General features: G+C 46.8%; 1 protein-coding gene across 7 annotated transcripts in view; it reads left to right on the top strand.

The window, feature by feature from the left end:
- SDK2 (sidekick cell adhesion molecule 2) overlaps positions 1 to 14,530 on the top strand; it is a 1,531,827-nt gene that overhangs the window by 1,152,120 nt on the left and 365,177 nt on the right. For all 7 annotated transcript variants that reach the window (XM_069655112.1, XM_069655110.1, XM_069655117.1 and 4 more), the window contains exons 6-8: positions 1,462 to 1,573; positions 2,385 to 2,575; positions 8,046 to 8,129. In XM_069655112.1, coding sequence (XP_069511213.1) covers positions 1,462 to 1,573; positions 2,385 to 2,575; positions 8,046 to 8,129 — 387 coding nt within the window. The remainder of the gene's footprint in view (positions 1 to 1,461; positions 1,574 to 2,384; positions 2,576 to 8,045; positions 8,130 to 14,530) is intronic.

The raw sequence follows: 14,530 nt of genomic DNA, 5'->3' as shown, positions 1-14,530 counted from the left end.
GCTTTGCATTGCACATTAGCATCCCCCATTTTTTTGTGGCTCTTGACTCGCAGGTTTTATTTCTTATCACACCCTGCAGACCTGTTGTCCCGCCCGACAATTGTGGCACGTGATAGCAGTTCCGTTGCGGCGCTAATACTGGCCCTGGCTTGCCTTATTACCACCACAGTTACCCTCAAGTAAGACGCATGAAAGTATCTCCCCATACAAAAGTGCAAAGAAAAGAATGAAAGTGCAAGGCCTCAGGTTAGGTCCCAAGTTCAGTGCAATAAGCTGAAAGTTATGTTCCACCTGTAACAGGATGACGCTATGGGCAATCTAGGCAATGCTATACTATAGAAAGTTATCTAGTGCCAAGTACCAGTGTCAAAGACCTGCATTTGGGGGAGACTTGCCTGTTCACTTGTAGAGGGGCCAGAGGACTTTCGGGGGGTTTCTCAATAGTGTGTCTTAAAACAGAGTGTGTGAGAGGGAAGGGCTTGGGGCAGTCCCTGCAAATGTTGTTCCGTCATCTGTCGAATTCTCCAATTTTAGGACTGGTAGAAGATTAGAATAAGCTAAATGGAAAAACGGAGCAATTTAAACAACATATATATTATTGAGGTGTGTGTGTGTGTAGTTCTGTTTGCACACTCAATGATGTGGGTTTTGTTTTCCCTTTCGTGCCTTCGGATAGTCTTATGGCAAGCGCTGTAGCTTTTCCAGAAGATTGAGTATTATACCCACTACTGGGATTACCAGAAGAGAAGAGACAATGTGACATGAGGGGAAAGTGGGCAGAGGGAGAAGAGAGAGAGAGACGAACGAGCGGAAAGATACAGAGGGTTGGACGGACACGGCGGGGTGCACGTGTGGTCGTTGGTTGTGGGTCTGACAGAATGCTAACCCGGAAGGGCGAAAATACAACCCCTCATGACAATGAGGATTTTCCAGTGGTGCCAGTTTCTAGTACTTGGAAGGTGGCAGGGTCGGACTGGCCTTTAGAGCAACAGAACAATGCCCGAACCAAAATCGTATAAGGGTAGTGTGGGCTAGTTTTTTGGCCAATATCTCACCATGTTGCTAGTATTTTTTACCAATATTCCAGAATAAATATTCTTTAATCTGCACAATTTGCATCACATGTTATCAAAGTACTTCCCCTGGGGTCTATTCAAACAGTCTGTCACAAAAGGAATGAATTGCCATTTGCAACTGTGGGACACTTTTCCATTGGTGCCCGAGACGATTTTATGCCCCAGTACGATGCTGGAAGGTGGCACTACACGGTGGTGTAATGAACCAGTGATGTGCTCTAGTCTGCCCTACAGGTGTGGGGACTTGATTGCCAGTTAACATTTTAAATGCCCCTTTCTATAAAATGTATCTGAGTCTGCCAAGAACATTGTCAGAAGTGGCAGAGTGAAAGATTGGCTGTGTAAAACACAGCGTCTCTCCATAACATACATTTCTGTGTTTCAGATGTCGGCGGTCCAGCTGATCCCATCGCTCCCACCATAATCATCGCCCCCAGAAACACCAGTGTAGTGTCTGGAACCTCGGAGGTGACCCTGGAGTGTGTAGCCAATGCCAGGTATGGTTTAAAAGCAAATTGAAACCTGGGTGTGGGAGGGTGGGCCGAGGGAATGTATTTGATGCATTCTGTGGGCACAATGGAGGGATTCTGGATAACAGAATGGGCATTAGCACCCTACAGCCAATGTAGCTAGGAATGCAGGCTGAAACCGGCCATCTCAGCCTGCATTCCATGCCGCCTGATGGCCAGTGCCCCGTCCGCCATCTTCCCTCATCCTCCGTTCCCTCTTTTTAAAAAATGCTTATTCCCACCCCTCCCCACTGACTTCTTCGTGGCGGCAGCGAGTGCTGCCCCCACAGCCGCTCCTTCTGCCCTGCCCCTGATGGACTCCATGAAAAGGGAAGTGTAGCTCTGAAGGGAGCCCTGCCTTCACATTCCATGGTGGCCATTTTTGAACATCCTTTTCTTTCCGGGAACGGGACGCCGGGAGGCAACCCATTCACGGGAAGAAAATACGTTCAATTAGTCCCGTCCCAGCCCATGGGACGGATGCTAATGGCCTAAAGCACCCTTTCCAAGTGCTCGAACGGGTGGTAATGGCCCAGGGCCCTCATTAAAAGCCCTTGATTTGCTCGGGCCTTTAACTTGGGCCGACAGGTTGTTAACACCCACTCCAGCCCTTGGAGCTGGCGCTTAACGCCACGGTATGTGGCTTCCTGATGTGATTGGGCAGGGGGCCTGCCAATCTCCTGCAGATGTATTTGGATTTCTCGTCTGGGATTTGAACCCGAGTTCCCGTTTCTAAACCTAGTGTCTCTAGTGGTGCAGCCACTCATGGTCCTATGTGTGTTCGTTTCTTCTCCTCTAGACCCCTGATCAAGCTGCACATTATCTGGAGGAAAGATGGTGCTGTGCTCGCCAGTGGCATCAGCGACTACAGCCGCCGGTTCACCATCCTCAACCCCACAGTGAGCGACACTGGCTACTATGAGTGTGAGGCCATCTTGCGCAGCAGCAGCGTCCCCTCAGTCCGCGAGGGTGCCTTCCTCTCTGTGTCGGGTAAGGCCATGAAGGAGGTGACCAGTCTGATGGGAAATCTAGTGGAGGGTCTCCACCCCACACAAGTGACTTACACATGCATTTGAGACCCACTGGCCTTCCAGAAGCGCAGTCCGTTGGTGCACTTCTCCAGATCTCTTGATAGGCCAGTTCTTTGGTTGTGGAAATGTGGAGATTAACTATGATTGTAAGGTGTGCAGAAAACATTATATAGGAGGAGGTTAGATCTGGGCTAAAGGGCCAGGTGTGTATGATTCTTACCTTTCCTGGCCCTGTTACACATGCCCAGTGGCTACTACATCTAGCGCCCTATCGGCAAAGGTAGCTCATGTGACTGGTTTGATAAGGATTTGCATGTAAATCTCTAATTGCAATATGTTGCTTAATACTGACCTCAGCCTGTGGCTTTATATATGCACTTGCAATTTTGCCCCATCAATTTAAATTGTTCTACTAAACGTTGTCCTATTTCCTCAATGTGTGCAGACTGCAGCAACAGACCATCTGGTTCTACAGTCGATAATGTAACCTCTGGACCGCATCTCTTTTTCACTTTGGAAACCCTCTGCATGTGATATGACTTTGGGGCTCATTATGAGTTCCACGGTCTGGGAAAAATGCCGGAAGTTTTGGCACTGGCATTTGTTCCGGACTCAGGAAACAACCGGCAGGCCTGACTTTCCCGGTGTTAAGACCCCTTCTGGAAAATATAAGGAGGAATCACTGGTGCGACCTGTGCTGGTAATTCTGGGAATCCCGTCCGATAGAATCGGAACATACTGTCATCTCCGCCACCCGTAACATCCTAGTAATACCGGGATATCGGGCAGCAGAAACGGTGTGGCAGTTGTGCCGGTATCGCGCCGGAATTACCAGTGGGATACCAGCAAAACTGTAAGGAGGCCCATTGTGTCAATGTTGAAAGGTGGATATCATGTACCTACATAATCGAGGGGTCCATGGTCTTTGTGTGGCAGAGGGTTCCCTGATGCAGAGGCAAAGCTGCAGTGACATTGCATACAAAGTGCTCCTCCTATATGCAGAGTGACAGGCATCCTTGTTGCAATGTGTGCTCCTTGCAGACACAAAATGATATTGCGTAACCCCACAAGGCAAACCAAAAAACCTTAACTCTTTGCTAACGATTAGGGATTACAGGTAGGTTTGGGGTGGGGGGAGAGCAAGTGCAATCCAGTTCATGAAATAGGAGTAAGCTTTATACCCAACCTTCTATGATGCCATAGAAAGGGAGGGGTCGTCTGCCCTCTGCTTCATGAAATAACTGGGATTTAATTCTGACTCTTCTTAGTGAAAATGTTGGTGGCGATTCTAACAGAAGAAACCCCTCAGGGGTACAAGGGAACCTACATTTCGGGGGGGGGAGCTAACTGGTGGTTGGAGAGGGCACTTAAGACACTGGGTGGGGCAAACGTACAGGGTCCGCCCCTCTGTTCTACCCCCAAGGGTTGTTTGGCGTGGAGCCCAGGTATCCCCCTTTCCCCACCTGTCCCTCTACCACCAACCATCACACACCACCACCTCCCACACTGTACCAGCCAGAATCAGCTCTTCGGCCCAGCATTGCACATAAGTGTGCACGCGCACACACACACACCCATATACACAACTTTACAGATTCACTCACTCATTAAACATCCCATTGACCATCCACTTGTTCATTTACATGCGCACCCAGCCCCCCATACATCATACACTCATCCACACACACTCATTCACCCATACATTGCATACTCACTCCTTGCACCCAGGCATACATACATAATGAGCTAATATGCAACACTCTTTCACACTGCTAGTCCCTCGCCTCTCTGCCTAGCAAAAAGCCAGTGTGCACATCAGCCCCCACCCCTCGGATGTGAAAGAACACATAACGTTGTTGTTATGTTTTCGCCTGCATCTGTGAGGAGGTCCTGATTTGTGCATTTGATTTTTGTAAGGCAGTGCAGTTTTAAAGTTTTGCTGCGTTTGTGCAAATAAATGTTTCTGCACAAACACAGCAACACTTTAAAGCCACCAGTTTCAGGAAACTCCCCTCTCTGACTAACACAAAGCTATGTCCGGAGCCCCCACCACGCAGCTGAAATTTCGGAGGTGCTGAAGCCCAGGCCCTCATAGTCATCGTCAGCATCAGGGTCTGTTAGAAAGATGGGCACGCCAGCGACACCTAGAGGCAGCACCTGTCACTTCAATAGCGATGAAAGGTGTCTTTTAAAAGATATTATTTACTCCTCCCATCCCCCAATGTTCCTGCTCATTCCCAACCGTTTACCTGTGAGTTGAGATTTTGAGTTTCGCTGTTGGATTATGTAATTGTCTTGCCAAGGGCAAGAACACGAGCTTTCGTTACACCATCAGTAGGGTTTTTTCTCCTCAAGAAAATGAGATTGACCATTGATCGCTGCAGTCACAGTGACCCTTGCTGCAAAGGCCAAACTGAAATTGCACTGGTCACCTGGCTGCCCTCTGTTTCTCAGGCCCAGGTCCCCTCTCCGTCAGTTGCACACCTGCACTGCCCCCTGCAGTCGGGGGCTGTGTCTGTATCCCTACAGCCCCCTACCAGCACCTGACACTTGATGTCTGCACTTACCCCTGCACTTGCCACCACTTGACTGCACTTCTTATTTTGTATGTATAGGCTTTTATTTATTTTATTGTTATCCTATGTACTGCACTGTCCCCTCCCCTTTCCCCCTTGCACTTTTCCCCTTGCCCCCTCCACTGCACTTGTGCAATCTCAATGTCACCGGGCCTAGTAAGAACGTTGTCTCTGACTTCCCTGTGTTCCCCCTCTCTTGCCTCGTCACACCTTGAAACACCTGTGTATAGGCATGTTATAAATGCCATATCATATCATATCATAACTCAATGATCATTGCCATAACAAGCACGGCCCCTTGCAGGCCCAGAAGGGCATGTGCCACAATACTCTATGCCAGGGGTCTGCAATCTGTGGCTCTCCAGATGGTTTGGACTACAAATCCCATGATCCCTCACCTTTAACTTTTCGGTCTACGGCTTATGAGAGTTGTAATTACAAACATTGCACAGACCCCTGCAAAGGCTCCCCTTGCAGCCAGAGAATGACTCTCTGGACGTTTGCATGCTGGATTACATTGCAGAGCAGCTGTTGGCATCTCCTGCGACTATGATCCCGTCAATCAGCGAGCTGCGTTTTCCAGTGGCTCTTCGGCTCACCTGCAGTGTGATCGATCGCTAAGAAAATCTTCCAGAAAGTGACGATGTAAATGTGACCGGCAAAATATAGTCCCACAATAGCGATCATCATCATTTAAAATGTATTATCCTGATGATGAATACATGCACCGGTAAACAGCTGTTGGACAATCGGAACAAGTGTATGAAAAATAACAAACTATTACGAGGTCAGGAGGTGTGGCGGTAGACCACGAGAACCCACAGAGGATGGACCGAGTAGTGCAGTGCTCAGGAGATGGTGGCAGAATTGGAGCAGAGTGCAGCTGACGTATTTGTGAGGGAAGTGAAGCGGTGAATGAGAGAGTGCTTGTGAAGATGAGGGCAGTAGTGAGTGTGGAAAAGTGTGAAATGGGAGTAGAGGAGTGAGGGCAGTAGGTGGAGGGAGAGTTAATGAGAGGGCGTTGTGTGAATAGTGAGAGTGAGTGTATTGGAAGAGTGAGCAGGGCACCATCTCCCTGAGAAGAGGTGAGAAGAGTGTAGTATGAGGTGAGGAGAGGGGTGTAGTGAGAGATGAGAGTGGTGCAGTGACAGATGAGGAGAGCGGTCTAGTGAGAGGTGGGGAGAAGGGCGTAGTAAGGAGAAGATAGGGGTGCAGTGAAAGGTCCTTAGAGGGGTATGAGAAAGGTAAGAGGGGAAGGCTCGAGAGAGTGAGGAACATTGGAGGGAAAAGGAGAGCGGGACAAAAAAAGGCCAGATGCAGAGAGCAAGACCAGACGGGACATTGGAGTAGCACAGGAGAGGGAGAGTAGTAGTAAGGTCAAGGAAAGAGGAGGAAGACAGGAGCGGGTACATTTGAGAAAGAGCCAGGGTGTCTTCAATTGGCCGAAAGAAACCATCAACTCGGAAAAAACACTGCACATAGGTACACTTAGAAGCACCCTGTCGATGGATAGCCTGAAAAGGCATTTGTCTTTAGAGTCTCATCTAACCTTGACTTTGAGAAAACACGTGTTTCGGCGCTCATGTTCCGCCTTTTTCAAATCCGGGCCTTTAAATCATTCTCTATCCTGTATGGTTCTAACAAGTCATGGGTTCCTGCTTCAAGGCGTGGACGACGCTTGAAGCAGGAACTTCATAATTTGCAGGTGGGATTGAACCCATGACTTGTTAGAACCATACAGGATAGAGAATCATTTAAAGGCCCGGATTTGAAAAAGGCGGAACATGAGCGCCAAAACACGTGTCATCCAATAGGGCAAAAACTTGAAATTCTAAATAAAATTATTTTAAAAAATGGACAAAACCAACCATTTGGAATGAGAACTGTTTGTTGTTTTTTTCATCTACTATTGGCGCAAAGTAGTGCAGGCACAAGGGTTTGTGTTTTCTCAAGGTTTACAAACGGAGTAGAGGAACTCAATGTCTCCGTATTAGCCTACACTCATGCGACAAGTGGCTTCTATTAAAGAAACATAAAGAAAAAAGAAATTTAAAATCAAAGCAACAATTGTAAAATTAGGTCGCGAAGGTACAAATGTATGATATCGATACAGAAAAGTTCCTCATAATTTAAGAATAACCTAGACTTTGATAGGAGGTGAGGAGGTGTTACCGATCACTAGTGAGGAACCTGGGATTTAGGGGCACCTGGGAAAGGGAGGTCAAAGCCAATGAGAGAGGGTCTCCCAGGAGCGGATCCCCCCCCTTTTTACATTATTACAGGACTGAGGCCTAAAGTGCCTTACTGATGGGGCACCACCTTCTGGGTGCTGTATTTGTGTTTTAACAAGTGGCCTGGCCGATATGTCGGGGGTGGGACCAGACTCATTGTCGCTCTCACCTGCTCAATTCAAGTGCCTGGTGGGTACCCTGGCAGATCAGGGTATATAGCAACTGGTAGAGCATCCTGCTAGAAGTAATGTGGGCACTGCAGCTGGTCATGGCATGAAAGTGTAAGGCACCCATGGCACCACCCATATTGCCCCTCAAGGAAAATCTCACAATGTTATGGGTGAAATTAAAAGGAATGGAAAACCCCTCGCTCCTGCCTACAAAGATGGAGGAGACAGGGCTCCAGCCATCACCTCTGGGGTGCAGTTTAAAAAGACCCTAGAAGGCATGGAACTGACCGCTAGCCTCAAGCAAACTTGCCCACAGAAACTATGTGGACTTTACAGCTATACTGGAAAGAAGGGGTAAAGAACATCATATAACAGAGATCTTTGGAAGATCACTATTATTGTAATTAACGCAGCAATTATTGAAAACTGATCACTTCTAATTATTTTCACAGAACCACCGCAGTTTGTTAAGGAGCCGGACCGACACCTGACAGCCGAGATGGAGAAGGTTGTAGCCATACCATGCCAGGCAAAAGGTAGGCCCAGTACCACAAAAAAACCTTTTTAAATGCCAACAGTGGTTACTGTCAACCCACACCCTCATGTGATGCCATTGGTTGATTAGAACATTTGTTCCTTTGGTCCAGATTATGGTTAGTAAGTCTTCTCGAATACAATCACCAGACTAATTTATCTACTTTTCAAAATGTAATTTTAGTGTTTTGTGTAGTGCCAAAGTGCCATCTAGAACGCTAGGACGCCACGTGGAATGCAGCTTTACCCTCAAGGGCTCTATGGACTAAACCACATAGATTATATAAAATAACTGATTAACTATGCAGAGAAAGAATAAGGAAAACAAATGATATTACTTTTGTAAAACACCGCTTTACAGGACTTAGTCAATCGAGTGATCATGTATATACAGTTATCAAGGGTGCAGATAAGAGATTCATAGAAGACAGTTTTGAATAAGACGGTTCATATCTTGAACAGGATTTCAAGAATTTGACCCTGAAGAAGACCCTAAGATGTCAAAAGACGTATTGGCTGAAGATAGACATAAAATCTTTAAGAATTTTGTTTTGAATGAGTGCATTTCTGACCATAGTAGAAATAAAAGTATTTGTCAATAAATGAATTAAGGGAGGTAGGAGCGCAGGCACCAGAGCCACTACAGGATCCATCTTTCAGACAGGCTTTCAAGCCTGGAAAACGTGGGAGCTAGTGAGCCATTAGGGAGTGAGTAGGGGTGCGGAATGGGGTATAAACATAAGTTTATGTGTAGAGAATGTAAGAGTGGAGGTGATATGGAGTTAAAGGTGACTTTGGAAGTAGTAACAATGCACAAGAGTTGAGGGGATGCAGTGGCATTAACAAAATGAAAGTCAGAAGAGGGATCATGAGTTCAAATAATATGTCAGAAGATGGGTAAAGTGAGAGGGCACGGGAGGACATCTAGAAAAGCGCACTATGCAATAAAAGATGCGAAGAAGCATTTAAAAGTTGCATTAAATTAATAGTTGCTGATCCTTGGGGATATCTTTCCTCCTCTAAAATCTCACTGGGTAGCTTCATGTGGCTACATTGCAAGAAGCCTCTGCGGTACCCCTGACGTGGCAATGCGGCGCGGTAGGATTGCGAGCGTCGCCTGCCCTTAGGGAGGTAGGCTACACACCACACTCTTCTCCAATATGCACGAGGGATGCATTTACTCTCTCATGAGTATCTACAGCCGTGTGGTAGTCATGAAAGTTGCTTCTGAAGTTCACAAGGGAGATACAATAGGTGGCTGACTAGTTTCCAATCAGTTAACCTACAAAGAGCAGGCTGGGAACAAGATGCTAGTCAGACAGCTTTTTTGTTTCTGTGTTTTTGGTTAAGTGCACAACCAGAGCCTGATTTGCCTACCTCTCCTGCAAACACGGGGTGTTGTGGTAGTGGCCAATAGGATCCTTCGAGAAGTTTAAAAAATAAGTTTAGGGTCAAGGCAACATACTGGCACACAATCTGTATTCTCACAAGGTAGACAATGTGTGTCCATTATCGTTGTTGCTTGAAGCAAAGTTAGGCATTTTCTTAATTTAGAGCATTTGCAATCCTTGTGACAGTATGTTCTGCTCTGGTGGCAGGCAGTGGTTCCTGTCATAGACGAACCAGTCTGAGTATGCTCGTCCTTTTTGCATAGACCTGCATAATAGCCTCGCACTTAAGGGGTTAAAGTTACCCTCTCTTTTGGTATCCACTCCTTTATGCCCTTAAATTGTCACTCAGTGTCAGGACCTTCACCTCAACCGAAGCAATCTAGGGCAGTCCCACACATTGAGAAAGCTACTCCTAATTAGAGCACATGTTTAAACCCAGCATTGTAGACTAGACAAGATAATGAATGATTTATGAACGGAAATAAGAGCAATGTGTACCGAAAAAAATATATACTTAGGGGAGAAGGGAATGCTTGCAGGCACAGGTAACAGCTTTAACTCCAGTAAAATCTGAGTGCCAAGGTTTTGCCAACGTGCCTACATCAGCTCTGGGGTTGGTGATCCCTGTCTCTCCTCCACCTTTATGTAAACATTTTGATGGCGATGCCAGTGGGCTTTTTCGCGTTTCCAAACCCTATGGCCATTATATTTTTCGTCATTCTAAAATGTTTCTCAGGGATCACAGTACGTTTGTCGTAGCGCCCCTTTGTGGGAGAGCATTAGTTTGCGCCAAGATGGTTAAACTACTGGTGAGAATTTCTTTCAAGAGTTAAAGATTGTCCGGACAAAGGTTTACAGCTCAAATTGGTGTGACTCGAAAAATGTCTCTGTTATTGTTTTGTATTTTGCCAAACATTCCGCTTGTGGTTCCTTGAGTAGGAGCTTGGGTCTCGTAGGCTCATAGGCGGCCACGTGACCGGTGAAAGTCTCTCTTCCATATCACTGGTTTAACCAACGACTCTTCACGGGCTGTCGCTGAATGTGGTACCTCCAAGAGCAGAGTCAACATTGCTGGCTGTAGTCCTTATGGCCTAATGTAGAGTGGGGGGGATCGACACTCGTACGGTTACGCCGGATCCATGGTCTTCACCCAGGCACCCTGACATGGACCTTGTCCAGGAAAGTCTGCAGTTAGCAGCTCTTGAATCATTGGTAGCTAGCTTGCATCCTGGGAAGGTATTCTAGCTTGATACGTGGTTATGGACTATGATTGTGAGTGTTAGTTCTAAAGGAAACATTGACTCTGACTTGACATACGGCTATGTTCTAGCTCCTCTTCGTTATAATATTTATATCACTCATGTTCCATCTGACGTGAGCCATATCAAAGCCGTATGATACTATTTAACAACAACTCTCAGGTTGAGGAATCCTTTTTTTAATACCATGTTACACTGATGAGTAATTTTGGTACATCAGACACCCATAGAGTTCCAATGTTCCCAGAGTAAACCTTAAGAGTTCTGCACGTCCAGTGACTTATCTGAATACCGTTCCAAGACCATGATTGTGCAAGTGGGGAAGGGAGCCAACATTGTTCTTGGTGAACAGGGAGCCATACATTGATATGTTGGCACACTAGAGTAAAGGGTGATGGTTCAAAACGATGCTGCGAACATCTGTACTATGCCGATTCGCTATCCAATACTGTGGCCTTGCCTCAGGCCCGCTATTCAATCTATAAATGGGGAGACCAGTAGTAGTGTGTTATCCACACATTCTGGGCAGACGTGTCAACGGTGGAAGGTTATTTCTTGTAATGGGTGTTAGGTTTACGCCACAGCGCTCCACTCGTGTTATTAAGGGTAGGATTGGTTGAATGCTCCATTCACTCGAGAGCTCTGCAAGTGTACCAGTATTTTTGAGAAAAGATTTCCATAGCATGAGTGTAATTTTATGGGGGGCAAGGATGTTTGTCCCCCCTCAGCCTTTCTGGGACACCATTTTGTCCCCCTCATTTGGCAAGAGGCCCTTTCATTTACATGTCCTTTCCCCCTAACATGTTCAGCAAAGTTACTCTGCTGCTCCATAGCAAAAGAAAAACAGGGACCACAATGGGTTAAGGTGTTGTTTACTAGATGTTTCCCGAAATATGGTTCCTGGTATATACTCATTACCAAACAAGTGGCCATCGCAGCATGAGGTTGCTACAGAGGTAATAGAGGGCTGTCAAAAATGCTGAATAATACACATTATAAGGGACAGATCCAAATGCTATCACAAGATGAAGCTATCGAGAGCAGAACGATCTTATTCCTTTGACTTTCCTTAATGAATCCTTGGATAAGTATATGGTTTCTCCAACGCCCCGAAATGCAAGACAGGAATATGAGACGGGACGACATTCCTGGCTTTTCATTGCAATTGATTACTAGCCATTGGGGTGATGGGTGCTTGGGGAACATGTCCCCACTTGGAGAGAATCTTCAGGTTACATGGACCACCTGACACCTCTTGGAAATTTCATTATATTCGATAGTTGCACACAACCTGGATTGGGAGCGCTGGTTTGATGAATTTAGTTTCACAACTATGAACAAAACAACGAGCCTAATTATGAGTTTGCCAGTAACCCACCGGTGCTATTGGCAGGTTGCCACCGAACCGGTAGCACCGTTGCCATCACCGGGACATTACAAGTCCCGGCGGCTCGGGATATCAGGAGGCAGAAAGTGTAAGTCCCCATTCCCATGGATTCAGAAACGACTCCATGGGAATGGGGACACGGGAGCACGGGCACCATTGCTAACGGTGCCGGTGCTTCCATGAACAAGTCTGCCTACCGGGACCGTTGCGCCTGGCAGGTCCTACCTGCCGGGCACAATAGCCCAGGAAGGCATACTTGTAGTGTTGCAGTCCGGAAATGGCGCCAGTACGCAGCATCCGGCACCCTTATTGCAGGACCGCCACACTTGTAATGAGGTCCAATGTCTCTATAAATGTCTGGCTGTAAAAATTGACTAATTATATTTGCAGTTAGCATTTGCAATGAAGGTCATATGAATCACACGCGGAATTAATTCCTTTTCTAGTAGAGCTTCATATGGATCATCGTGTTCATGGCAACAGAAATTGGATCATGTGAAGTTTACATGAATGCTTCTTAGGCTCTGTTATATTGTGCAATGTAGTTGAGGGATATGTTTTAATACTGGAATTTTCACATATGTTCATGAGTTGTTTAAATGTCTGGTTTTTATAAACTGAAATGGAAGGTAGAAATTGGAGTTTCAGAAGCTGAGGAGAGACTTCCGTCGGCCCCTAGGTTATGGTGGCGCTTCACGGGGGGCTGGTAATGTGGCAGCAGTGGTGTTGTTCCAGGTGGATGAGGAATGTAGCAGCCGCATACCATTCTGTAAGGTGCATTGCTCCTGAGTGTGATCTGTACTGTGGAATATTAGGGCGGCACGGACACCACAGGCACCAGAGTGTGGTTTGTGGTCATCCTTGGCTTTGCTTACATTGCTCCCGATTGGGCCTTTGTTACGCTCTCGTTTGACCATGGCCTAGGTCGCCTTCAGCTAAGCTTTTCCTCCACATCGGGTCCCCAAAATCCGACACTACCTACTGATGCTACCCTCTGTCCTGCTAACCCTTCCTCCATTGCATACACTCCTCTGCAGCACCAGATACTGTTAGCTGACCCCCTCGCCTACTACTATGCATCCCTCGCTCACCCTACTGGTACTACTGCTCTGCTACCCCTCCCAATCGTTCTGTCCCCCCACCTTGCACTGTCGCTTTCGCGCCATCTTCTTCTTTGCTCCGTACAACCGGAGCTCCCTTCCTTCCATTGTTAAGCACTCCTCTTCCCTCCACTCTGTCAAATCTGCACTACAGCTCCCGTTCCCGTCTTCAGAAGGTTCAACCGTGCTCTTACATCACGCTCGCCCCCCCACACAACCCAACGACTCTTACCACATCTCCACATTACACAAGGGTCTGTCTAGACTCATCCTCCCAGGATAACTATCTCTTAAGGCTCGGTGTATGTACCTACCAACATCTCCAATGGGAAGTCACGTGCTCTTTATCTGCCCCTCCTCTGTGCCGCGCGCTGGTTACTCTAGGGAATCTTTCTGGGCAAACACCTTGTTTCTTGAATTAATGCAACCACATCATATGTTTCGTGGTCCCAAAGGACGTTGCAGCCTTCTTCGTGACTCTTTTTCTGATTATAAAAGCCATTGAAACTCGACATACCGTTGTTATTGAGGGCAGGGATAGGGTTGGTGCTAGGGTTGTATATGAGAAGCCAGAAATTGGCGGTCCCATCCTACTGTTTCCAACCGGACAGCTTGAGGAGAGGGGGAAAAGTCCACTTTAACCAATGCATCTGTTTGCTCCAAAGTGACAGTGCTCTTCGATCAGTGTATGTCTCGTCATCAACCCATCCTCCAAGTGATAAAAACCTGTGACTTACAGAAAGCACCCCTCCCCCCCAGCAGACCTGTGAAGCAGTCAAGCAGCCGAAAGATGTGTTTTAAGCAAATGTTCAGTCTCTAAAAAAAAAAACGTGAATACCTTTCAGTTTCCAGCTGATTTAGCATTCCAGCCAGAACACCTAGAAGCGATCACAGGTACTTGGAGCCTTTTCCAATGACTCTCTCCTTGTCTGGCGCTATTGTGTGCACATGTATTTTCCCTTCTATCTGCCTGCAGAGTATATCTTGTGTCTGCCCGGTGATAGGTTATGTTATGTTTTGTTATACACTGCAACGCTAGCATGTGCATGGTCTCCTCGCGCTCACGCGCTCATCTCTAGTGAGCGAAGAGAGATAGAATAGAGGTTGTGCACTTTTGTTGTTTCTTGCAGAAACAGGAGACACTGGCGTCTGTGCGTGTCAGCTTTCTGAGTGTGATTTGATTGTGTGCACTGGGCTTTTTATGTCCGAAGGGGTAATGTCCAGTGTCTGTGTTGTTTGCAGCTGTTTATTCCTGTGGCGGATGTG

The sequence above is a fragment of the Ambystoma mexicanum genome, chromosome 3q (genome assembly GCF_040938575.1).
Source record: "Ambystoma mexicanum isolate Mex_15411 chromosome 3q, UKY_AmexF1_1, whole genome shotgun sequence".
Lineage (NCBI taxonomy): Eukaryota > Metazoa > Chordata > Amphibia > Caudata > Ambystomatidae > Ambystoma > Ambystoma mexicanum.
This window is presented reverse-complemented; position numbering and strand designations above follow the sequence as displayed.